General features: G+C 39.3%; 1 protein-coding gene across 2 annotated transcripts in view; it reads right to left on the minus strand.

Annotated features, from left to right (window-relative positions):
* The window catches only part of SEMA3C (semaphorin 3C), a 166,467-nt gene that overhangs the window by 74,327 nt on the left and 66,150 nt on the right, over nt 1-25,990 (minus strand). For both annotated transcript variants that reach the window (XM_081102081.1, XM_081102082.1), the window contains exons 3-4: nt 8,385-8,545; nt 7,222-7,284 (exon numbers count right to left, since the gene is read on the minus strand). In XM_081102081.1, coding sequence (XP_080958207.1) covers nt 7,222-7,284; nt 8,385-8,545 — 224 coding nt within the window. The remainder of the gene's footprint in view (nt 1-7,221; nt 7,285-8,384; nt 8,546-25,990) is intronic.

A 25,990-nucleotide genomic window follows, 5' to 3' on the forward strand; every position in this document is an offset into this window, starting at 1 on the left:
AATCTCCTTTCTCACCTGTTCCCAGTCCAATCATTAGACATTGTCATTTATTCTCTCAACAACAAAAAATCCTTATAGTAATTATAAGCTGACTATGGCCTTGCAGAAGTACAGAAATATGGCCATCACCAAATGCATTGCTGTCACGGAAGGGACCATTGCATGCTCTGTGTTTACTAGGCTCACTATCCTTTGCTGACCACAAATTAATCCAGCCTGAGATTACATGTTGTTCCCTTCACAGTTACTTTTTCTCTCAAAGAACATTATTAAAAACAATGTTACAAATCAAAGATAAGTATTTTAATAAAAATATATGAGAAGGTAACAGTGGCTTTCCCAGGGGTGGTCAGAGACCATAGGCGTTCTTTTATACTCTCTTCTAGGTATCATGTATTTTATTTATTGTTTATAATGTACATGCATTACTTACATTATCAGTAAAAACACAAATTTTACTCAAAAGGAAGTTACATTTAAAGTCAATGTTATTTTATATTTTCCATCATTTCCTCCTTTCATATTCATTAGTACTTGATAGTAAGTACATGCTTATTTTTATAGGTAGTAATTTTCTACACATGTTTCTATTATAGGTTTTTATTATCAAATAATCAATCATTAACTTTTGCTGTCAAAAAATTAAACCTTACAGACCAGACTACACAGTTTATTTTTATTTTAAGACATTAAAGATTTTTGCTAAATATATAATGTCACAGTATCTTGACACCTGTTTATAGAGGTTCCTGGAAATTGACTATATAACTGCAGATGATAATGTGTTTCTCTGGAGAAAAAGCATAGATGATGTATGGTGTGTATATAATATGTCTATGTTAAGGGTATCTGTGAGCAATGAGACTGGTGTTTATTTTTTTCACATTCAAAGTTAGTCATTCTGGGGTTCTGTATATACTATTTTTCCATAAGACATGAACTCAACCCAACTCTATTAATCATAGGTTATGTCTGTCTCCTCTGGAGTTTTGTAGGCCATTTACCATCATGAATTACTGGTATTAGTTAAAAGTCACTAATATTTCTTTTATATTTCAAATACAGTTTATACTTATGTATTTTATATCTATATATTAGATACACTGATATGTTTATTATGGCTAGTAATTGTTGAGAATTTATTATGTGGCAGACAGTGGAATAACCATTTCATATATTTAGCCTCTTTTAATTCCCAGGAGGTTTGATTTTTTTTTTTACCTTTATATCTCACATTTATTTAGCATATTATATGCTACTTAGGCACTTAACATTCACTCATTTTTTTTTTTTTTTTTACAACTCAACCGCTTTTAGAAAAATAAAGCTTAGAACATTTTTAGTTAACTTGCCTGAGGATATATAGCTAGAAAAGGGTAAAGCAGATTTTCAAACACAGATGTGCCTAACACATCTTATATTTTTAACCTCTTCAAAATCTGTAATTGTTTGGAATCTATAGTTAATAGAAGGGAGTTTTTATAACTGTTACTAATGTTTAAAGAGCTCTTCCTTTGATGTTGTTTTTAATCTTTACAACAGTGTTCCAATTAAAGTATTAGTGCCGCCGAAACCGGTTTGGCTCAGTGGATAGAGCGTCGGCCTGCGGACTGAAAGGTCCCGGGTTCGATCCCGGTCAAGGGCATGTACCTGGGTTGCGGGCACATCCCCAGTAGGAGATGTGCAGAAGGCAGCTGGTCGATGTTTCTCTCTCATCGATGTTTCCAACTCTCTATCTCTCTCCCTTCCTCTCTGTAAAAAGTCAATAAAATATATTAAAAAAAAAAAATAAAGTATTAGTGCCATTCTGGTGATAAGGAAATTGAATTTCAAAGAGATTAAATGAAATGCTCTAGGTTTAATAAGTAACTGAGCTGGCTCTTGAAACACCCCGCCCTCCACCATCCAGCTTTTCTATAGGAAGGGGTTGACTAACCATGAGACAGATTTCCATGCTCTCTGGTGATGCCCAGTGTACCCCTCCAACCTTCCCTTACAGAGAAAAACCCCAAAGGAAAAACAAAGCAGTTGAGTTAATTATTGAAAATCATGTTCTAGGTCATTTCCATTTCCATTGTTCTGCCTTAGTTTCTGAATACATTATTTCTGACCTAGACCATTTCATTCAGCAAATATTTATACACTCAGTGCAAGCACTGTACCATAGTACTGAAAACACTGGAAATAATAGATTCAATTCCTACTTCAGGCTATAGTAGATGCTGTAATAGGGTTATATTTTTCAAAAGGTGCTATAGAAGGAAAGAAGAGAATGAGTAATGCGGAACTTGGTGTAAAGGTTTGAAGGGGGTGTCATTGCAGAATGAGCTAGAGATTTTGACAGGCAAAAGCATAAGGAAAGAATGTTCCAACAAAAACAGCAGAGCATGGATTAAAAACAGGCAAGGCAGTGCAGGACTTACTTGGTGAATAGTGCCTAGAAGAGACAGAGGATTATTGTCCGATGAAACAAGAGAGACAATTAGAGTTCGTCTGTCATCATGCCATAGTGTGTGTGTGTGTGTATGTATGTGTGTATATATATATATATGTATATATATATATATATATATATATATATATATATATATATATATATTTTTTTTTTTTAGAGAGGAAGGGAGAGGGAGAACGAGAGAAACATCAATAATGAGAGAGAATCATTTACCAGCTGCCACCTGTATGCCCTACACTGGAGACCAAGCCCACAACCCAAGCATGTGCCCTGACTGGGAATCAAACCATGATCTCCTGGTTCATAGGTTGACAACCACTGAGCTATGCCAGCCGGGCATCATGCCATAATCTTTAGCTGGCATAGAGAGTGGATTTAGGTATACAAATCTCAGAGCTATTAAAAAATCTGTCTTTATCTTTAACTAGCCATTTGAACTTGAGGCATTTATGTAATTTCTCTGTGCTTCAATCTTTTTATCTACGAATGGTGATGATAGTATTTGTTGTGAGCAATATAGAGGCAAAAGTACGTTTACAGTTGTTTATATGGAAGATATACAATAGTTAATTAAATAGTAATACAAGAATAAACTGTTTTTCTTGATCACAACTGTAAACCTACTTTTGCCACACCCTGTATAATAATAAAGCACTTGGAATAGTTTCTGGCAAATAAATATACACTGGGTTAAATATTAGACTCTTTCACACACGTTTTCAATTCCAACAGCCAATACAAACCTGTGAAGTAAATAGGGCATTTGTCCTGCACAGAGCTTAGTATATAGGCCCTGACCATAACAGGCATCCATGAAAGGTTTGGGGAAGGAGACTTCAGTGAAATTCAGCACCATGCATGCTTTCTTTTAATTGTTTAACTCTATTTTGAAAGTATTTTCTGGTAAAATGTTAAATGTAAAATGAAAAATCAGGCTGCTAACATTATGCAGAATATAATGTCCTTTTATTCATATACTATATATGTCATGTAATAAAATGCTGAAATAGCCCTGGCTGGTGTGGCTCAGTGGATAGAGCATCGGCCTGCAGACTGAGGGGTCCTGGATTCGATTCCTGTCAAGGGCACATGCCCAGGTTGCGGGCTCGATCCCCAGTGGGGGACGTTGCAGGAGGCAGCTGATTAATGATTCTCTCTCATCATTGATATTTCTATCTCTTTCTCCCTCTCCCTTTCTCTCTGAAATCAATAAAAATATATTAAAAAATAAAATGCTGAAATAATATACCCCAATTTTTAATTTACTATATTTGGATTGTGAATTTATTTTATTTACTTAACAGAAATATAGTATTTACTGTGTGCTATATGCTTTTCTTGGTCTTTAAAAATTTCTATATTAAACATATATTAGTTGCATAATTTAAAAACAGACATTTCTAAAATATATTCCGGAGCACAGATGAATAGGGTATTAAAAATATTGACTTTTCATGGTCCATACTATGCAATGGGCGGGGGGAAGTGGAGAGGGACTATTATTTTTCCGCCTACAATTCTTTTTCCTTTGGTCTGATTAAAGCATGCTTCTCTGTAGGTATCTTGGATGTATGAAATGAGATGGATTTGTCAAACATTCTCTTATTTAGCACAGACAGAGCATTTATTTGAAAGCATTAGTTTGATTGCTATTTCCCAGGACCCAACAATTTTGGCAGTACTAGAACAGAACCCTCCACCAGTTACTTACATTGTGTATACTAATTGGCTCTAAGGCAGAATTTAAAGATATCTATGAATGACATTACAGTATGACAAAACTATGGGAAAACATAAGCATGTATTGAAGATTTTATCTAATGACTTTTAATTACAAGAGAGCAAATAACAGAGCCTTTTAATTTTGCCAAAGAGAGAAAGAAATTTAATGACTTAGCTAAGATTCTTTAGAAAATCAACAGCAAGTTTTGGAACAAGAACGTGCAAAGGTATCCAAATCCTACATATCCTGTATAAATGGGAAATAAAAATCTTTTTGAACAAAGGACAATTAAATCCAGTAATTATAGCCACAGGATATTACTGTGGCAAAAAGCAACTCATGATCAGATACGCATTAGTGGAAAAAATCTCTACATTAGAGAATGAAAGAAAATAGTTTCATTCATGCATAATTATTGACATAATAGCTTCAGGGGACAAAAAAGTATACCTCACAAAAGTATACTTCATTCTACTCACTCCCTAGAAGGCTATTATAATAGTCTTACAAATGTTTTTCCACATTTTCCTGGATTTTCCCCTCCAGAAAGTGGTCTACAAAATCCTATGGGTAGCAAAAATGCTCCTGCAAGCTCCTTCTGCCCACTTTTAAATTTCTCTTATAAGGAGAGTTATGAAACTGAAAAAGTGAGACCATTGCTGAGCCACTCCTGGTGAGCTCTTGCCAAGAACACCTTCCAGTGAGACCTGGAGATTCAACATTCCAGGTTCTTCCATGGACCTGCACTGAGCCTGACCTTTTTAGAACCTGAAACCTGGGACTATTACGAGTCAATGAAAATAAAAAGCTCATTTCCACACTTTCTTCTTCCACAAGGGTTATTTAGTCTTTCTTTCTTTGAACCAATCTGGTGAATCTCTGAAGTACTTATTACCAAGGCTCAGCGCACAGCCTTCTCTCCTAAAATCAGCATTTCTTACCTCTATACTTATAATGAATGCTACATGTACAATGGTAAGTGTTTAGTCAACATTAAGTCAAGACTGTTATTTGACCTTAGACCTGATTGTGTGTGTGTGTATATACATTTATTAGTTTGCTACCCAATCACCATATTTCAATCTCACTCCTGAATCAGGATGTATTTCCATGCTTATTAAATTAACTAGAGGGGAGGGAGGGGTCGCTCAGCCCGGCCTCTGCCCTCTCGCAGCCTGGGACCCCTCGAGGGATGTCCGCTTGCTGGCTTAGGCCCGCTCCCCATGAAGGCCAAAGCCGGCAGGTGGACATCCCTCGAGGGGTCATTAGCACTCCCGACACCACTGCTGCATTCACCAGCCTTGAGCCCAGCTTCTGGCTGAGTGGCCTCTCCCTGTGGGCACTCCCTCCGGAGTTGCGCGTCTGCCCCCTGGTGGTCAGTGCACGTCATAGCAACCGGTCATTCCACCGTTCAGTCAATTTGCATATTAGTCTTTTATTATATAGGATGTTGACTTCTCCAACAAGGTAATAAAGTTTATGAGAGTCAAATATGTCTATTTTAGCAGAAAATTGTATCTCTAGCAATTAACATTATGCCAGATGCATAGTAGGTATCAGTATTTGTTGAAAAATGATTGAAAGAATGAATTATCTAAAGAAACTTCTGCCCTGGCTGGGTGGCTCAGTTGGTTGGAGGATTGTCCCATACATCAAAAGGTTGCAGGTCTGATTCCAAGTCAGGGCACATACCTAGATTGCACTTTCAATCCCAGGTGGGGGTGCAAACAGGAGGAAACTGATTGAAGTTTACCTCTCACATCAATGTCTCTCCCTTTCTCTCTGTCTCTCTCTCGCTCTCCCTCTCTCTCTAAAATCAATACACATGTCCTTTGGTGATGATTAAAAAAAAAGAAACTTCTTTTTTTTAAATATCTTTTAAAAAATGTATATCGGAGAGAGGAAAGAAGAGGAAGAGAGAGAAACATCACTAATGTCAGAGAATCATGGATTAGCTGCCTCCTGCATGCTCCCTACTGGGGATAGAGTCCTCAACCTGGGCATGTGCCCTGACCAGGAATTGAACCCTGACCTCCTAGGTCATACGTCAACATTCAACCACTGAGCCACACCAGCCGGGCTACCAAGTTATTAATATAAGAGTAAGTAATTTTGATACTTGGATCTATTATGTTATTTTTTTCATGATTTGAAATAAGAAGGTGAAATGACATATATGCTTCATTATAAACATTAAATGTCTTGTGCACATTAGATATTTTTTCCTGTATTTATTTTATAATATTCAAGAATAATCTGTCAGTCCTGGCCAGTGTGTCTCAGTGGGAGGGTCATGGGCTCGACCCGAACAAATGTGTTTCTCTCAAATTGATGTTCTCTTTCTCTCCCTCCCTCTCTCCCTCCCCTCCACTGTCTCTAAAACTCAGTGGAAAATATATCCTGGGGTGAGCATTAATTTAAAAAAAAAAAGCATAATCTGTCAGTTTCAGCAAGTCGTTAGCAGCAATCAATATAGATTTATTCCTTGACTCTGGACTCTTACCTAAAGTAACATAATTTTTACAATTGTTTCTAGTGCCTCACACTGACAATCTATTGATATTTATACCTGTCTCAATTTTGTATCTATGGTTATTTTTAATTAACAAAGATACCAGTCATCACTGGTGATTATGCCTCTGGAATGTGCTGGCTAACCACAACCCTTCTGCTGAGAACCTTTCTTAGGAAAAGCCCACATGGTATCTGGGAGTTGGCCCAGAGCCTTGCATTATCATTATTCCAGCAGCCTCCTGAGAATTCCACAGGTTGGATCCACTTGGAACAGGGGTTATTACTGAAATTCATCATGAAAAGTGTCAGGGTGCAATAATGAAAGCAAGTCAAGAAAGTTTTACCCAGTCAGGAATTCCTAAATTACAATGTTTAAGAGTTCCAATCTTTCTGTATTTACATTTTTTACCATGTGTCCAGCAGAGGATTTAAAACACCAACACCCGTTGTCTCACTCCTGGCTGCACTCAAGATACATGGATTCGAAGACCAAATATTTAAGTTTTGGGTTTTTTTTTAAAGCACTCACTGTGGGATCTTTGCCAGCCATTTTGCACTCTTCGACTTTGATTGTAGACGCTGGCCAGAAAACCTGCTCCGAAAGGAAAATATAGATTGCATAAATCTCACTGTACATAGGACAGCTCAGTGCTCGTCATTTACTTTATGTTAACAGATTTCTTTAAGATGTTTCGTATTTCTACAAAATTCTATCTTCTTTCATTTTATGAACTTAAATGAATATGGATTTTAAAATTTTATTGTAAGACTTATGTTTTTATTCCTTCCATCAATCTTTCTTTTAACAAAAGCACTTCAATATATGCCCCCTTACTAATGCTATTATATTAAAATGAGGTCATTATTAATGTGCACAATATAAGGTATATTTCCTCTTTTTTATTTATAATATACTTTTTCCAACTGCTTATATCACAATGAATTTACATTTATATTGCAATCTCAGTTTAATATTATTTTGAGAAAACTACAAGCTAGGCTGGTGGATTTAATTAAAATGGGCACCTAGGTACATCCACAGTTAAAATAGCTTGGATAGAATCCAAAAGGCTCCTGCTCTGAAATACTGTCCTAGCATTCCAAGTCGTTGTTGCCTTGGCTCAGGTCTGGTAGTGAAGATTATTTCTTTGTCTGCTGTCCATTTTTAAAATAACAAGTCCAGAAATCTCCTTTCTGTAATAAATTTATAATGAATCTACTTTTATTTCTTTACTCCAGTGAGTCTCAATTTATTTCCTTGTTGTGAAACAGAATGACAAATATGGGCTACATTTGTTCAAAGAATAGTGCATTTAATAATTGTGTTCCTTCCAAGGACTTGCTGAATTACAAATAAATGACAAGGTAGGTCTTCCTTTAATCTGACTATTTTTTTCATGCTATATTCTAGTCTTTTCTTTTTCTCGTTCTATATATGTATAAACAGGAAGTGTTTTCTCAGTGAGCTTCAGATTTTAGATTGTTTAAAATGATAAAACTAGACAAAGAAAATTGAATTGATTATATATTTTCAGTCCATTAAATAAATACGAACTTCCAATTACGTATAAACATGCAACTGGTATTTTCTATTGTTCTAATGAAATACATAATTTATTATTGTATTTTAAGTCTTTAAAGAAAAAAGCAAGTAAGAGGTCAACATTGCCCTCATGAAAGTAATACACTTACACTCAAAGCTTCTTGACTTATATTGTTAATATTCAAGGAAAGAATGTGATCTTTGCTGCCCACATATATCCGGTCCTGATCTTCATCCATTAATAATATCCTATAGTCTAAAGGGTGGTGAGATAGGCTGAAGTACTCAGAGGTCTTGGTTTCTCGAAGCTCTGAAATAATGAACAACACAGTGAAAATAGACATGGTTTAATGGTCTATTATTTTAATAAAAATTATCTTACAGAAATATTTACCAAAACCATAATGATACATTTTCCTCCTACAATAATAAATTAATTATAAATTAGAGTTATTTCAGTGGATATTTTTATTCATTGTCTCTGAAATAAAACATAAATCAATAAATGCAATTTTAAAGTTTATGGTGATGACACTGATTACAAAATTATTCACATTTTGTAAGAATCTCAATTGAGTTTTATTTCTGGATGTCATATCAACTAGTTAAAACAGATTAGCCAAAAATATATAGTAAGTTAGCAGATTGAAACACAAATAAAAGCTCAACAAACAAACAAACAATGGCAGTGTGAATGTCTTCCTAGTTTGTCTTAATGTTTTATTGTTGGACTCAGTATATCATTTTAGAATTATTTCCTGCTCTAAATATTTACCTTACTCCCTCAACATAATTCTAACCAGTTCAATATGTTTTTTTGATAAATTACTTAAAAAGACACCTATTTTTTCCCCAGTATACTCCATAAAAAGTTAATGTCATTTAAAAGTTCATGTATCCTATCTAATAAAAGAGAAACATGGTAATTAGTGTATGTCCGCTACCCTTCCCATTGGCTAATCAGGGCAATACGCAAATTAACTGTCAGCCAAGATGGCGACCGGCAGCCAGGCAGCTTGAGCTAACATGAGGCTTGCTTGCTTCAGTGACAGAGGAAACCAACGTTCCCCGCCTGCCTTGCTGGCCTCTAAGCTTGAAGTTTGAAACATTGTTACAAATATAGAAGCTAAACAAAACCCCAGAAACCTGCTTTCAGCAAGCCGGGATCTCAGAGCTGGAGTTGATACACTGTTTCGATTATAGAACCCAAACAAACCAGATACCTGCTTTCAGCAGCAGAGGCCTCAGAGCTGGAGCCTGAGCTAAAGCTGGCCCAGGATAAAAAAAAAAAGAAAAAAAGGAACAGTTGGGAGCTTCAGTCACCCGCCAGCCTGAAAACAGCCCTCAGCCCCTCACCCAGACTGGCCAGGCACCCCAGTGGGGACCCCCACCTTGAAGGGTGTGTGACCAGCTGCAAACAGCCATCATCCCCTCACCTAGGCTGGCCAGGCACCCCAGTGAGGAAACCCACCCTGAAGGGTGTGTGACCAGCTGCAAACAGCCCTCAGCCCCTCACCCAGGCTGGCCAGGCACCCCAGTGGGGACCCCCACCCTGATCCAGGACACCCTTCAGGGCAAACCAGCTGGCCCCCACCCGTGCACCAGGCCTCTATCCTATACAGTAAAAGGGTAATATGCCTCCCAGCACCGGGATCAGCGGAGCCGAGAGCCTCCCGGCACCGGATCAGCATGACAGGGGGCAGCGCCCAAACCCCCTGATCGCCCTGCGGCTCTGTGTGTGACAGGGGGGCGGGGCCACAACCTCCCTATCGGCCCTGCTCTGTTCCTGACAGGGGAAGGCGCCCCAACCCCCTGATCAGCCCTGCTCTGTGCCTGATAGGGGGGAGCTCCCCAACCCCGATTGCCCTGCGGCTCTGTGTGTGACAGGGTACGGTGCCCCAATCCCCTGATCGGCCCTGCTCTGTGTGTGACAGGGTGCGGTGCCCCAACACCCCTTCCCCCCAAGCCGCCCACAGGCCCTGCTCTGTGTGTGACGGGGAAGAGCCATAACCTCCCCATCGGCCCTGCCCTGAGTGTGACAGTGGTAGTGCCCCAACCCCCTGATCTGCCCTGCTCTGTGGGTGCTAGAGGGCGGCGCCCCAACCCCCTGATCTGCCCTGCTCTGTGGGTGATAGAGGGTGGTGCCCCAACCCCCCCTCCACGGGCCCTGCTCTGTGTGTGATGGGGTAAAGCCATAACCTCACCATCGGCCCTGCCCTGAGTGTGACAGTGGTGGTGCCCCAACCCCCTGATCTGCCCTGCTCTGTGGGTGATAGAGGGCGGCGCCCCAACCCTCCCTCCATGGGCCCTGCTCTGTGTATGACAGGGGGAAGCTCCCCAACCCCCTGATCGACCCTGCTCTGTGTGTGACAGGGTACGGAGCCCCAACCCCCCTGATGGGCCCTGCTCTGTGCGTAACAGGGGGAAGCGCCCCGACCCCTTTATTGGCCCTGCTCTGTGCATGACAGGGGGTGGCGCCACAACCCCCCTATCGGCCCTACCCTGAGCGTGACTGAGAGTGGCATCGCAACCTCCTGATCTGCCCTGCTCTGTGCATGACAGGGGGCGGTGCCCCAACTCCCCAATCGGCCCTGCTCTGAGCCAGACCAGGGGCTGCACCTAGGGATTGGGCCTGCCCTCTGCCACCTGGGAGTGGGCCTAAGCCAGCAGGTCATTATCTCCCAAGGGGTCCCAGACTGCGAGAGGGCACAGGCCGGGCTGAGGGACTTCCCCCCACCCCCCAGTGCACAAATTTTTGTGCACCGGGCCTCTAGTATATTATAAGGAAAAACAATGAATTTTCAGATGTTCTGAATTGTTAGATTTCAGTTTCTCAATGATCAGTGACTCATGTTTATTTAACTTCTTTTACATTAAATATGTGCCTGTATAACTGAACTTTGAATATAATGAATGCACCATGACAACACAAAAGTCAATTAACAATTATAGCAGAATCAATTTTCTTTCCAGTCAAAGTGCTCTTTTGCACAACTTAAGACTTTTCCTTTCAAAGAGTTGATGTTTTCTTTGTTCTTTTGATTATAATCATAAAAGAATGAAAAACTGTACAAGAATATGCTTTCTGGCCCTGCTGGCCTGGCTCAGTCGTTGAGCACTGACCTATGAACCATGAGGTCACGGTTCGATTCCCGTAATAAAATTTCCTGTTGGCAGAGTTGGTCTATGCCAACAACAGTGGTTCCATTCCCCTAACCAGTGAGTCGATTAAATGTGGCCTCTGACTAGTTATGGTCTATGAGACTTAAAGAGAAGCCTTCTGCAGGGGTCCTGAAAATATTTCTTGGGTCTCAAAAAGTGGCACCCCCAAAAGGTGCCACTTTTTCTACCTCTGGACGTTGGTGTGTGAGCATATTATACTTGTAGCAATTGCAGCTACCAGGATTACTAGCTGAGAATGACAAGCAGGAATTTAGGGGGAAAAATCTCAGTTCTTTAAAAAACCACTTAATCTCTGAACTCCCCTGGAACTGCGCTATAACTGAACTACTGCTATTATGTAAAATTAAAAAAAAATTATTGTATTTCTTAGGCACCTTGAAGTTTTCATTTCTGTTGTTGAAACCTTACCAGCTGATACATCTTTTGAGTGTTCAAAGACCCTAACTACCACCTTCTCACCCTTGCTACCATGATTTCTTTAGCTTGGGTATTTTTTTTTAATACTCTTTTTTTTTCTTTTTCCCTTTTCTTCCTAATGAAGTGAAATCAAGAGTGTGATCTTAGTAGGGAAAACAGCCCCAACTGAATTTTACCTGCAATTAACAAACAATGGCAGTTCTCCTCTTTAACTGTTTTGTTAGAAAATAATCAATTTCTTGCATTAATTCAAATACCACAGGGAGCAATAACTATATTAACTTAAGACCTTTCTGGTCTGAGGATTTTTATCTATTTTTCTGAGCCATAAAGCTATCTTCAAATTTAATTACCTTTAGCTCACTGACAGTTGACAGCTGTTAACCAAGGAAGATTTACTTTAGAAGGGCCCCTGTTGGAAGCCTACAAGCCAAGGCCATTTAGTTAAAATGCTATTTAAGTTGCTGTTAGTTAGCCCTAATTGAACTTTGGGGCTTGGGAAAAAAACCCCACCAAAATACGAAATTTTTATTTATTTTTTTTACTTAATAAAGAGATGAGTTCAAAGCATTGAAGATTTTTATCTATCTATGAAAAGAATGACTAAAGAATCCGTCATTTTGGTTTAATGTAGAGCCAACTTAAGTCGATGAATACAGTTAGAGAAAATGACTAATTTAATGACGTGGGTACAGTGAGAAAAGGAAATCACAATTATTGGTTTCTCCTCTAAACAAATGAAAAGAATGGCGCTGTGCTACAGTTCTTTAAATCTTAGCAATGATGTCATCCTTTTTACAGCACTGGAAGTACAACTAGTTGTTTTGTTTCTCAGGACATGCTCAACTGATCGAAGGGAACTTTGGCTGAGAGTATGCGGTATTAGAAAACGTGGTGGCCCCCGAAGGGCAGTGTAGGTCTCCAAGTCCCTGGGAAAACCTCCTGGGAAACATTATTAAAAAAATACCACATGCTTCTATCCTGAAATCTACATTACTGTAGAGTTCTATGGTGGGAAATTACTGTCATGCGTTCCATGCAATGTTCCCTGAGGGGAAATCTGCAGCTCAATATGCTTACCTGAAATTCATGTATGAACATGGACTTTTCTTTGTGATAGAAATTTTTGTGAGCCTTGAGAATTTAACCAAGGCTGGGGGAACAGTACATTCCCCCAAAATATAAACCCTAGCAATATAAGCTTTGGGGTCCTACTGAAGATAGTCAACATATTGCTGTAGCAATTACAATATAGTTTAACATATATAATATATGCTGTTTGTAAATCACACTTTGCCCCTAACCACAGCAAGAACTAACGTTTGTTCTCTGTTAAATCAGTCAGTGATCTTTTTATATATAATATATTTTATTGATTTTTTACAGAGAGGAAGGGAGAGGGGTAGAGAGCTAGAAACATTCATGAGAGAGAAATGTGGCCAAGGTACATGCCCTTGACCAGAATTGAACCTGGGACCCTTCAGTCCACAGGCCAACGCTCTATCCACTCAGCCAAACTGGTTAGGGCCAGTCAGTGATCCTAATATTTGAGGTGACTTAAATCAAAATAACTCAAATAGCGCGCTCTCTCTCTCTCTCTCTCTCTCTCTCTCTCTCTCTCTCAGTGGAGGAGGGTGGAGAGTCTAGGGTTTTCTTTTATGAATAATATATATCTCAAACTACTAAGAAGGGGAACTCATTTGCTCAGAATACTAAATTATCTTTGGCCTTTTATAAATCTGAAATACAGGCCAAAGATTACTTGATTAAAAATCAACTCCCAGAGGTCTCTCTATTAGAAACATGCAACGGTTATTCATTAATTAGATTTAAAGTTCTTGACATGTTATTAATTGATGTAATTGATGTATTCAACACATATTTATTGAGCTCTTATCACAGCAGCCTGGACACTTTGCTCAGATAAGAGGACACAAATATGAAGATACTATGGCCTTACGACAATTCCAAATTTTACCTTTCATTCTGTTACGGTCATGCTTCACTTGCCAGTGGAGGCACATTATGAGAGACGAGTCTTTAGGCCATTTGATCATGGTGCTTACATCATGGAGTGCTAACACAAACTAGATGGGAGAGCCTACTCCACACATGGGCTATATTGTCTAGCCCAGCAGTCGCCAGCCTTCCGGACCTCACGGACCACCAGTGGTCCACCAGTTGCTCCTAGGCTACAAGCTTGTGCAGCCGTTTACTGTACTAAATATTGTAGGCAATTGTAACACAATATCATATGTCTCTGACCAACAAATAGGTCCAGAGACATATAAGCACCAAACAGAATCTCAGAGGAAGGGAGAGATTAACCCATCTGGAGAGATTAACCAAATCACTTATTTGCATATATGTATAAGCCATGGGTAGAGACAATACTGAGGTGAAGGCCTGGGGAAGGGGGCAAAGGGGATTGAGGGACATCTGTGATACAACAATAAAATAAAATACATTAACAATAAGATACAGTAAAGACTGTGCAAGCACACTTGCACCCACTGGGGATGTAAGGGGAGGGCTGTGAAGGCAGGCGCTGAGAGGAGGAGTAGATATCAGGACAGAGGGAGTGAGGGAGAGAGCAAGAAGGAAGAGAAGGGGAGGGGAAAAAGGAGAGCAGAGAGCCAGAGACCGAGGGAGGTAAGCTTAAGATGAGAAATAATGAAAGGGAGAGGGGGAGGAGTGGGAGGATAGAAAAAGGAGAGAGAGGAAGAAAGGGAGGGAGGGGAAAGAAGGGAAATGAGTTTGTGCACAGGGGTGTATGTGCATGTGTGTGTGTGTGTGCGCGTGCGTGTGTGTGCATGTCCGTTTGTGGGCAGGCGTGCACGGAGCAGGCTCCTAGGTACTCCTCCTCCCCAGCCTATTCCTCTTCCTTCCTAGATAGTCCCTTGGCCCAGCTGCCAGCAAGCTGGGTGGACAGCATGCCGACCTTCCTGGTCTATTTAAAGCACATAGAGGTAGCAGTAAATTCAATACTTTCAATATCGCAAACATTTGCTTATAGTCCAGTATAATCTTAAGATTATAAGATTATCAGACACCATGGTATATGTGGTCTGTCTTTGACTGAAACTTCCATCATCTTCTGTCACTTAACTGCACTCTGTTTGCTCAGCCCACCATGAAGTTGTCACCAGAAACCTCTGCTCTCTCTCTCAGGCAGAACGGGCATCTGCAGATTTCAAAGGAGATTCTTAGGATATCTTTTATTTCAGCGATATTGCTACCTTCAGAGTGATTTCTTCTTCTGAATGTCTAGCCCCCAGAAGAATTTTAAGTAGACGGGGCTTTCCTGACCCATCCTCTCCCTGAGGCTCACTCTTTTCAAACGGGTTAAAAACTGAACTTCACCTGTCCCTTTAGGGCAAACGGGCAGATAAAATCAAGAGCAGTGAAACTTCAGGGGACTGAAACCCCAGCTCCTAATTCCTAAGGCAAAGAGAGACCAGAAGGCATTTTGTTAAAACCACATTTGCTCAAAAATAATAGTTCCATTATCCTTTGAGACAGCATAGCCATAGAGGGAAGGGGGGGGGGGGGGGGAGATTGTTCTGCTAAGCGAAATATGCCAGTCAGAGAAAGACAAATATCACATGATGTCACTTATATGTGGAATCTAATGAACAAAATAAACTGACCAACAAATAGGTCCAGAGACATACAAGCACCAAACAGAATCTCAGAGGAAGGGAGAGATGAACCCATCTGGAGAGATTATCCAAATCACTTATTTGCATATATGTATAAGCCATGGGTAGAGACAATACTGAGGTGAAGGCCTGGGGTGGGGTGGGAGCCTGGTGGAGGGGGGCAAAGGGGGTTGAGGGACATCTGTAATACAACAATAAAATAAAATACACTAACAATAAAAATAAACTAAATAATAATAATAATAGTCCCAAATAGCTACCACTTGTGGATTTATCAGTAAGTATAGCTATTCTAGGTGCCTTATAAAATGATTTCATGTAATTTGCACTCAAAGCTTTTATGTTTATGGGTATAAATTCATAACCCATGGACACAGACAATAGGGTGGTGGAGTCCTGGGGCGCGGGGGAAGGGCAGGGCTATAAAGGATCAGTGGGAGAAAAAAGGGAACATACGCAATACTGTCAACAATAAAGTTTTTTTTTTTTTAAAGTTTTTGTGTTAGGCCTTAACATTATTCCTGTTCTGCATATAAAGAAACTAAAATTCAGCTCATTGAGCAATGTAACAAAGATCACACAGTGATGAGCAGAAGAGGATAGAGCCAGGATTCACAGCAGGGCGAGTTTCTTAACCTGTGAGCTCAATCAGGTGCTCTCTGGCCCCGGCTGTTTTCTCAGCAAATAGTGCCCCCTCTGCATTTAAAAGATGCATGGTTTGGATGTTACATTGTATGATCACTGTACTTTTAAGCTCCCTCGTCTTGTCTGGATGGCTTTCAATCACTTTGAGCACAAAAGCCAGAGTTCCGAACATGGCCTTTAAGACCTGCCACGATCTGGTCCAAGGTTACCTCAGGGGAAAATCTCAGTCATCACTATAGTATTTGCCTATTTCCTTTGTGTTCTCGCCCTCCTGGCCCTCTTTTCACATCTTCAAACTACTTCCCTCCCTCACTTCTGCCTCAGGGCCTTTGTGGGTGTTATTTCTGCTGCTGAAAGGATTCTTCCTGCTTTCCTCTCACTCCTACTCAGAACTCCAGCAGTAGCTTCCATGTAATTGAAATTGGACGGATTCATAAAGACTTCCTTGATCCTCTAGATGAGGTCAGGTCTGAGGTCTGCTGATATCTGCTCAATTTCTCTTTGTGGTTTTCTCTTACAGGCTGTCTGAAAGTGGAAGATCATTTGAAATGCTCTAAAACGCCATGGGTTCAGCGGTGGAAGATCCGATCTGTCTTCTGTAAAGTTTTGCAGTTGAAGTGCCTCTGAATATGAGATAAAGCTATTTGTTCATTCACATTCTACCCTACCCTTTTTTCCCTGCTTCACTGAGTTTTATAATCTCTTAATCTTGGTGAACTAAAAATTATGAGCCTGAACCAATAAAAGAAAACTATGCTACCAAATTTCAAAAATTGGAGTGTTTGTGATAATATTTTATTACTATTAAAAGGTAAAGTGAATGGAGGGGGAGGCTCTGTTTTGGAATTAGCCAACTAAGGATAAAGCTCTAGCTTCACCACTTGTTGATACAGGCCTTGGTTTGCTCCCTTCCTGCAATCACTCCTTTCTACCTTCCCTCCCTCACTTTGGACTTTAAATCTACAAAGCAAAAGGAAGAATGAGATTATTTATTAATCAGAATGATCCCTAATGTTCCCTGCAGCAATAAAAGTGTTCATGAAAATAATCTCTTTTTCACACTCTACAAGTGTTATCTACTATTGTAGAATATCGGTAAAGCTGACTGGACCCTTCATATTATGATTAATCTGACAGGAAGAAAGGGTCTGTTTAAAGCCTATCTTAGAAACATGACCACAGTAATATAACTGTGTCTTTTCTGGACACAGTATGAAGCTAAACCAAAATCAAACTTTCCTTCCCCATACCTAAAACATATTCTATGTGTGTTGTGTGGTTCAATAAACTGGACAATTAGAAGTTCTAACTTAAGTCCCTTCCTCTAAACTTACTTGGGAAGCATGAGAGTAGACTTCAAAGATGTTAGGTGCCAATATCAGGCTCCTTGTATGGGCAGTGGTTTTGGATTCTATCTCAGAAGAGGAAGAATAGACAGTTAGAAAATAACTAAATTGTCTTGCGAGTCTCTGCATTGGAAGGAAGTAACTTCTGAAAAGTAGAACTAAATCTGGACCCGTTGCTAAGCTGCAGAGTACGGCAGGGGTGAGCACTCGGGCTGTCAGGGAGGCCTAGTTCAGAGTGTCCACTCCACATGGAAACAGGGGAGATAAAGGTGAAGAGGAGGAAACACTTCATCTGACACCTCCTCTCCAGAGCCCTTGACACTTCGGAGAAGCTGCTTTGGGGCAAAGTGCTCAAAAACAGCGTGTCCATGTTGAGAACAGTAGTTTCAAGGTTGTCAGCAAAACAAAAGCAGAAACATAACAACAAAGAAAAAAGAGAGGGAGGGGCATAGAATAACAACTGGAGCTTGAGGATGAATGGTGTAAATTAGTGTACTTCTACTAAATATAATATTTCCAGTCACTACAATTGTCTATGTAGAGATTTGAAGATATGAAAACTATTTTCTCAGGCTGTTCAGTTTTAAAAGTAGGCTCTATTCAATACGAAAGCAGTTGTTAAAAATTATTCACGGAAAATAAACTAGGAGGACGTATTTTTAAATATTAATACTAAAAGTCCTGGGCGGTGAGACAGAGAAATGTAAGATGGGAAGATGATACTTCAGACCAACACGTGTGCAGCGGGCCAGGTGAGGAGCTGAGGCTGATGTGATGTGGAATGCCAGCAAAATCCCAGAGCAGAGTACCACAGACCCCAACCCCCACTCTGAACCCCAAAGGGACCACACTAAACTATCACATGGAAAGATTCCTACAGTAGCATTTAACACATGTCTATCATACAATTTATACTACTTGTTGGTTTTCCATGATTTCATTAACACTTCCTTTGTACACACCGTGGCTTCCAGTGGAAGTGTCTCCTCAACATTCTAGTACTTTATTAGAGCAACAATTGTAGAAAATTCCCCATTGCTGAGTGAAATCTCTTGTTCTGTTTCTCCCTCATAAAGTTTCTGGCCCTTCACTCCACAGTTTTCTATGACATAAAGCTTATATTTTATATAATACAGCAGGCTCTACACAAAATTAAAATATTATTTGAGGTATATATTTACCTATCCATTCAATAGATAGTATATGAGCTAGGGACTGGGTAAAATAATGAAAATTCTTGATCTTTCCCCTCAGAGTGGACAGTCTAGAATGAAGATACACAAACCATTGTAGTATAAGAAGGTGAAATTAAAGGAGCTTTTCCCTAGCTGGTTTGTCTCAGTGGATAGAACATTGGCCTGTAGACTGAAAGGTCTCAGGTTCACCCTAACCAGGTTGGCTCAGTGGATGGAGCATCGGCCTGCGGACTGAAGGGTCCCAGGTTCGATTCCGGTCAAGGGCATGTACCTTGGTTGTGGGCACGTCCCCAGTAGGGAGTGTGCAGGAGGCAGCTGAACTGATGTTTCTCTCTCATCAATGTTTCTAACTCTCTATCCCTCTCCCTTCCTCTCTGTAAAAAATCAATAAAATATATTAAAAAAAAAAAAAGGTCTCAGGTTCAATTCCCGGTCAAGGGCACATGCCCAGGTTGTGGCTCAATCCCCAGTAGGGGGCGTGCAAAAGGCAGACAAGCAATGATTCTCATCATTGATGTTTCTATCTCTCTCCCTCTCCCTTCCGCTCTGAAATCAATAAAAATATATTTTAAAAAAAGAAGAAATTAAAGGAGCTTTGAAGAAGGAAGATTAAGTTTTCCTGGAAATAGAGGGGGATCTTAAACAGAAGGAAATGTTTGACCTTATTTCTTTTTTCAACAAATAGTAGTTGAGCCACTCTTTTAAACTAAAAATCACAGTAATAAGTGCAAAAAAATATTGTAAAAGACAGGATAAGTGTTTAAGTCAAGGCAGCTGCTTTACATCAGGGGTCAGGAAGAGCTTCTGTGGGGAAGTGTCATATAAGCTGTGACCTTAGAGATAAATATGAGTTACTAAAGAGGTAAGCATTTCTAGGGAGTGGAAAGTAGAGGTCTTATGTGGAAGATTCAAGGATGATTAGTTTCGTAGCTGATAAAGAAGAGGATTTGAATGGTCTTTTTAAGCAGAAGTAAGGTATCACCATGACAGAAATGCAAACTTCCTGAATCTCACACAAGCAACATGCAAAGAGGCAAACTCCTTGTACAACAAACCAAAGAGGTTGAATTTTTCTAAAGTTGCTAGAGGTGCCAATAAAAAATTCTGAGAAAGTACATGCAAGTACAAGTTAGTTAGAGAGAATTATGCTAATGAAGCATTCTCAAGGGTGATACTACTTTAATACAATAGTAAGTGAATGAAGTAGAGTAAAATATTTGTATAGCTAAACTATAAGATGTCCGCATAAAAGTAAGTATGAATACACAGAAATCTTGGAAAATTTTCAATTTAACATTCTCCTTCATAATGTGTTCAATTAGAAGTACGAGTCTGATAATACTGATGGCTCAACTCAATATTCTGTCAGTTACAGGATTTATAGTTACTCTTTAATCAAGAATTAGGCAGTGCGAACTTTCTTTACAGGTTAGCATGATGTAAATACAGTCTCATACTAGATTCTTTCAGAAGACCACCCACAACTTTTAGTAAGATAGACTATTTGGAATTTAACAATCCTGTCCCCCCCACCAACCAAAAGTCTTAAACTCTGCTTTCCCTTGATACATTCTTAAACCCATTTCCATTTGCACACAGGGAAAATATAATAAGCTGTGTGCCATAAAATCTCATCTCCAAAGAACCAGACTTTATGCACAAAGAAATACAGAGATGTTCCCCTAAAGAGACAGCTATTTTATCTAAACATTATTTAAGTCAACATGACTCACTGTTTAGCCTACTTATTGCATTTGGCTTCAAAACAAAGAAACAAGTTTGGGGAAATGTAGAGGACAGTGGAGACATGTCCATTTTACTTTCAACACATTCATCAGTTGTTCAATGCAGACGCCCCCTTTTGTCCTTTTCTCTTGTCTCTCTCTCCCCTGACATCGTGGGCAATGCCAGGTCAGTGACTCAGTGCTCAGCTGCTGGAGAGGAGATTTACACAGAGTCGCTGGGAGTGTGCCTCCACATAGCATTACAGCCACCCTTTGATCCTTTTCAAGAGCAGCACAAAGGCTCCGACCATGTTTTCTGCAGCTCTGAAAAGCCCAGGACTCGTCATATATACAATGGCTTTGAATGTATATGCAAGGCATTTCTCTTCTCTTTATCCTGGTTGGGGAAACCATTTGTTTCCAAATTTCACATGATGGTGTTTTAAGATGGAGTGGCTGCAGCCACCTCAGTCTTTCAAAAGAGAAGACCAGTGTTTCACTTTCTGCTCTTGCTCTGGAAACATAATATTTATCATTCCTGCGTGCACTTCAAGGAGAACAGCAGAATATGAACTCAAAGCTTATTTATTTTACAAAATGCTATTGCCTCCATGAGGTTAGCATGTGCCAAGATGGTCTCTAATTTTTCAGGGTAACAGTAAGACCTGCTGGTGGAAATACAGCACACTTAAAAGGGGAAGTGACAAGCTACTAGAAACCAAAGTTTGACCTGAGTATTAATAGCTCCCAGTTGCCTTTTTAACGTGGAAGGAAGTTTCATTCCACTGATTTATAGCCATTTTTAATCCCTGAATCTCAAAAAGCAGAACATATTTTATTAGGCAAAACGACAGATGTAGATAGTTGGGATGGTGTTATTTGAGGATTTCGTGTTACACAATTCAAGTGACTTCACAAGATTAAGCCAAACAAGCCACTTTATGCCCTAAAACGAAAAGAGTGGATAACAGCTTTTTAGTTAGGCATTAGCTTTTCACTTCTCTTCATCAAAGAGACATGGAAATTGTACTTCTTTAATTTTAAAACTTTGCAAGCTTTCTTACTCATAATAATAAATATAAAAATAGCCAAGATTGTCTATTAATAGCCAAATAAAAATAAATTTAAGTTAGTACAATTAAAGCCCCCAAATAATTTTAACCTAAGACATACAGATAATTAAAATGAAACTTTCTTGTTGTTTTTTAACCTAATGGATTTTTGTGGAAGAAAGGCTGTTGTTTGCAGACAGAGATTTATGCTAAAATCTGGGCATTACCTCTAACTAGCTATGTGGCTTTAGGCAAGTTACTTAAATTATGAGCGCCTACGAACCCCTTCTTGAATGATGGAAATAATAATAATACCTTCCTCATGGCACAATTATGTGGAAGAAAGAGAAAATACTTGTGTAACACCTGGAGAATAGTAGCTATCACTCATAATTGTTAGTCTTCATGCCAAGACAGGAGTTTTGTTTTAAACAGGATATCTGTGCACTGTCATAGCTTTAGGGCGCTACTCTGCAGTTGTTTTCTGAGCTAATCCTGCTAATAAAGTCGGCTGAAATAATGTCTAATTTGCATTGAAATGCAATCTTTGTACCAATAAAAAGTTACAATGTTTTAAAATACTAGCAAACATTATTTTTTAATTCAAACACAAAAGTAAATATTGTTGTAAAACTGCAACTGTCCTTAATCTTTATCCAGTCTACCTCTCTTAAATTACTACTTATACTTCTCAATAGTTAGTAAGAATATATGGTACCTATCAATTTACTAAGATAAATAGTAAATTGATCTCCACATCAATTCTATTCACTAAATCCTATTGTTTCCTGCTTTAAGAGTATGAGAGAACTGCAGATGGATCTTGGGTAACTTGCCCAAGTTTTGAATGTAAATCTAGGCGACCCAAAGTCCATGCCCTCAAGCCCCTTTGTGGAGCAAGAGAATACATTCGGCTGCAGGACTTGTTCTCCTTCACTTTTTCCTGAGTAAAACAGTGGTTTTAAAATTTTAACACACATAAGAATTGTGAATTTCTCATTAAAAATAAAAGTTTCTAGGAATAAAAATAGCTCCATTCAGAGACACTTACTCCAAGGGTCTTCTCAAATCTCTCCATTGAACACACTAAACTTGTTACAATACCAGGGTGGTTGCCAAAGAGATTAACCTACATTGACTCCTATTGACTATTCAGATCTCAACTCGCATCTGTCCAGGGGGATATCCTTGTCCACCTTTTCTTATAAAGCCCCTCCCATATTATTCTCTATGTCATCACCCTATTTTATTATCATAAAGGCATTAACATTATTTCTGGCTTTAAGGCTCAAACTTATTTAAAATATTAAATCTTATGCTGTTTGGGATAGAACTAATATCAATGTGCGATTAGTAGGCTGTTTTATGGTATACATATATTAATGTGTTAATTTTGACAATGATTTTTATTTAAAAACATCAGACAAAAAAGTCAAGATCCTACAAAAGATTAACTTGATTTTATTTAGAAAGTTTGGTGAAGATTATATAGGTTTTTGTCTAACTCTTCTTTTGCTACAAAGAATTTAGAGTCTCAAAACGCTTGAGATGGAAACGAGGAAGAAGGACTGGAGCCCTATAACAGCTGTGCCACCTGTGTAGAAACGCTTCCTCCCCAGTTTTGGGTACAGGTGGTCCCTAATTCATATCTGAATATGATCCAAAAATTCATGAGCAAGTCAATGATTTGAGGTTCAAAACATACTTTTCCTTTACAAAAACCTAACAATATAAATTGTTCTGAGACCCAACAGTTCTCCCTGCAAAAGCCTACCTGACTGTTTATCATGTTAATGTTACTAATGATGATACCGAATCAAATGTTTATCCAATATTTTTAAATTTTACAAAAGTTATCATTTATCTTCATTATAGTCCTACTAGGTCTGTAGGGGTTCACAGTGTGAGGATGGGGCCAGAATGCCATTTACTCCCTGTGTTATCTGGCAGTGTTACTTAGTCCTTTGGAGCCTTGGTTTACTAATCTATAAAATGGAGATAGTACCTTCTATCTCATGGGCTTGTTCTTAGGTAAACTAAGTTAATAAATAAAAGCAGAGCAGTTATAGGCATTACATATTGCTTAGAATATATTAGCTGTTGACATTATTCCTGTTTTCAAAAAATAATAGTAGCCTTAGCCAGCTTTGCTCAGTGGTTAGAGCATCAGCCTGCAGACTGAAGGGTCACGGGTTTGATTCTGGTCAAGGGCATATGCCTGAGTTGCCAGCTTGATCCCTAGTAGGCGGCGTGCAGGAGGCATCCGATCAATGATTCTCTCATCATTAATGTTTCTATCTCTCTCTCCCTCTCCCTTCCTCTCTGAAATCAATAAAAATAGATTTAAAAAAATAATAGAAATATTCCTCAAAGAGGTCAGAAATCTTTCGCAAGGTCATACAATTAAAAATTACCAATGGGAGGAATCTGAAATTAAGTCTTTCTGGCTCTAGAACCACTGTCCTTTCCCACATACCATACTATCTTTCTAGATTGTCAGGGACTCACCCAACCATCAGCGGACCATCTGCTGAAGAAATGCATGCTTGTGCTTACGTAGTACATTGCTGAAGTGATGCTAAACAAATAAAACATAGTCTCCATCAAACTAGCCCTCTAAATCTCTGCACCTGGTTTGTGAAAACATATTTCTCTTTGTCGGAGAGTTTCATCCCCTCTCTGCTTGAATTTAAAAGAACTTTCCAAGTGAATTTAAAAACTCAAAATGTAAAACAAATCAGTGAGGAACTGCTCTTGTGGAGTCTCCAATAGGAGCTCCCAAATCCTGTCTGAACAACTTCTCTCCCTTCACTGTTTACAAAGTGCAGCCGTACCCCTCTGATTTGTAGTCCATCTATAAGAGATTCCTGCATCTCTCTGTTCCCTCACAGAAACAGAAAACTATTGTGAGGCATCAACTGTAAGGAACTTTGAAAATGGGAGACAAAAGCTAATCATTTATGAAGATACTAGAAATTTGACTGCATCCTCTGTGGCATCTTTAGATCTTTTTCAACATATATTTCCCAAGTACATCTTAGCTGGACATCACTAATCCAACGGCTGTTGAGAATACCATAAAAATTAAAAAAATAAAAGCATGACTTTTAGAAATCTATAGTCTTGCCCCAAGTGATTTGGCTCAGTGGATAGAGCATCAGTCTGCGGACCAAAGGGTCCTGGGTTCGATTCTGGTCAAGGGGTATGTATCTTGGTTGCAGGCTCCTTTCAGCCTGGGCCCTGGTTGGGGCTGGTGCAGGAGGCAACCAATTGATGTTTCTCTGACATCAATGTTTCTCTCTGTCTTCCCCTCTCTCATCCACTCTCCCAAAAAATCAATGGAAAAAATATCCTCAATTATGGATTAACAACAACAAAGATATGGTATGTTCATGGTAATATAATACAAGACAGTATAAGATAGCTGCTCTTAAAGAGAAGCACGAAATGGCATTGTCATCCATCATCTAACCTATAAAACAGGAAAGCATTCTCAATTCCTCCCTCAGAGCCAATCAATCAGTTGTGGAGTCTTGTTGCTTTACCTCTAAAATGTCTCTCGAATATGTCATTTCTTCTGCATCCAAATTATTGCTCTTTTATTCTTGACACTTGTCATCTCTGACTGGATAATTGCATGAGAGATAACTGCTCTTCCTGCCTTCAGCCTTATCCTCTGTTCAAACACTTATGGAATGTTGAATAAACGTGGGCTCGAGGGGGCAGCCTGTGTGCTGGGTGCCAGGGATGCAAAGATGCTGATCCTACCCTGCAAGTCAAGTGGAATTCTCTCGTCAGCTTCACACTTCTACCTGAGGCAACCACCATCCAAACGCTCAGCATGGACATGTCTTTTACACACAGGACATGTGGCACACTTTCTTTTTTTTTAATTTTTTTTATTTTTTTATTTTTTTAATTAAATCTTTATTGTTCAGATTATTACATTTGTTCCTCTTTTTCCCCCCATAACTCCCCTCCTCCCAGTTCCCGCCCCACCCTCCGCCCTCACTCCCCACCCACTGTCCTCATCCATAGGTGCACGATTTTTGTCCAGTCTCTTCCCGCATCTCCCACACCCCTTTCCCCCCAAAGAATAGTCAGTCCATTCCCTTTCTACGTCCCTGATTCTATTATAATCACCAGTTCATTCTGTTCATCGGATTATTTATTCACTTGATTCTTAGATTCACTTGTTGATAGATGCATATTTGTTGTTCATAATTTGTATCTTTACCTTTTTCTTCCTCTTCCTCTTCTTAAAGGATACCTTTCAGCATTTCATATATTCCTGGTTTGGTGGTGATGAACTCCTTTAGCTTTTCCTTATCTGTGAAGCTCTTTATCTGACCTTCAATTCTGAATGATAGCTTTGCTGGATAAAGTAATCTTGGTTGTAGGTTCTTGGTATTCATCACTTTGAATATTTCTTGCCACTCCCTTCTGGCCTGCAAAGTTTCTGTTGAGAAATCAGCTGACAGTCGTATGGGTATTCCCTTGTAGGTAACTGAGTTTCTTTCTCTTGCTGTT

Source organism: Myotis nattereri, assembly GCF_964212035.1.
Source record: "Myotis nattereri genome assembly, chromosome: 11".
Classification (NCBI taxonomy): domain Eukaryota; kingdom Metazoa; phylum Chordata; class Mammalia; order Chiroptera; family Vespertilionidae; genus Myotis; species Myotis nattereri.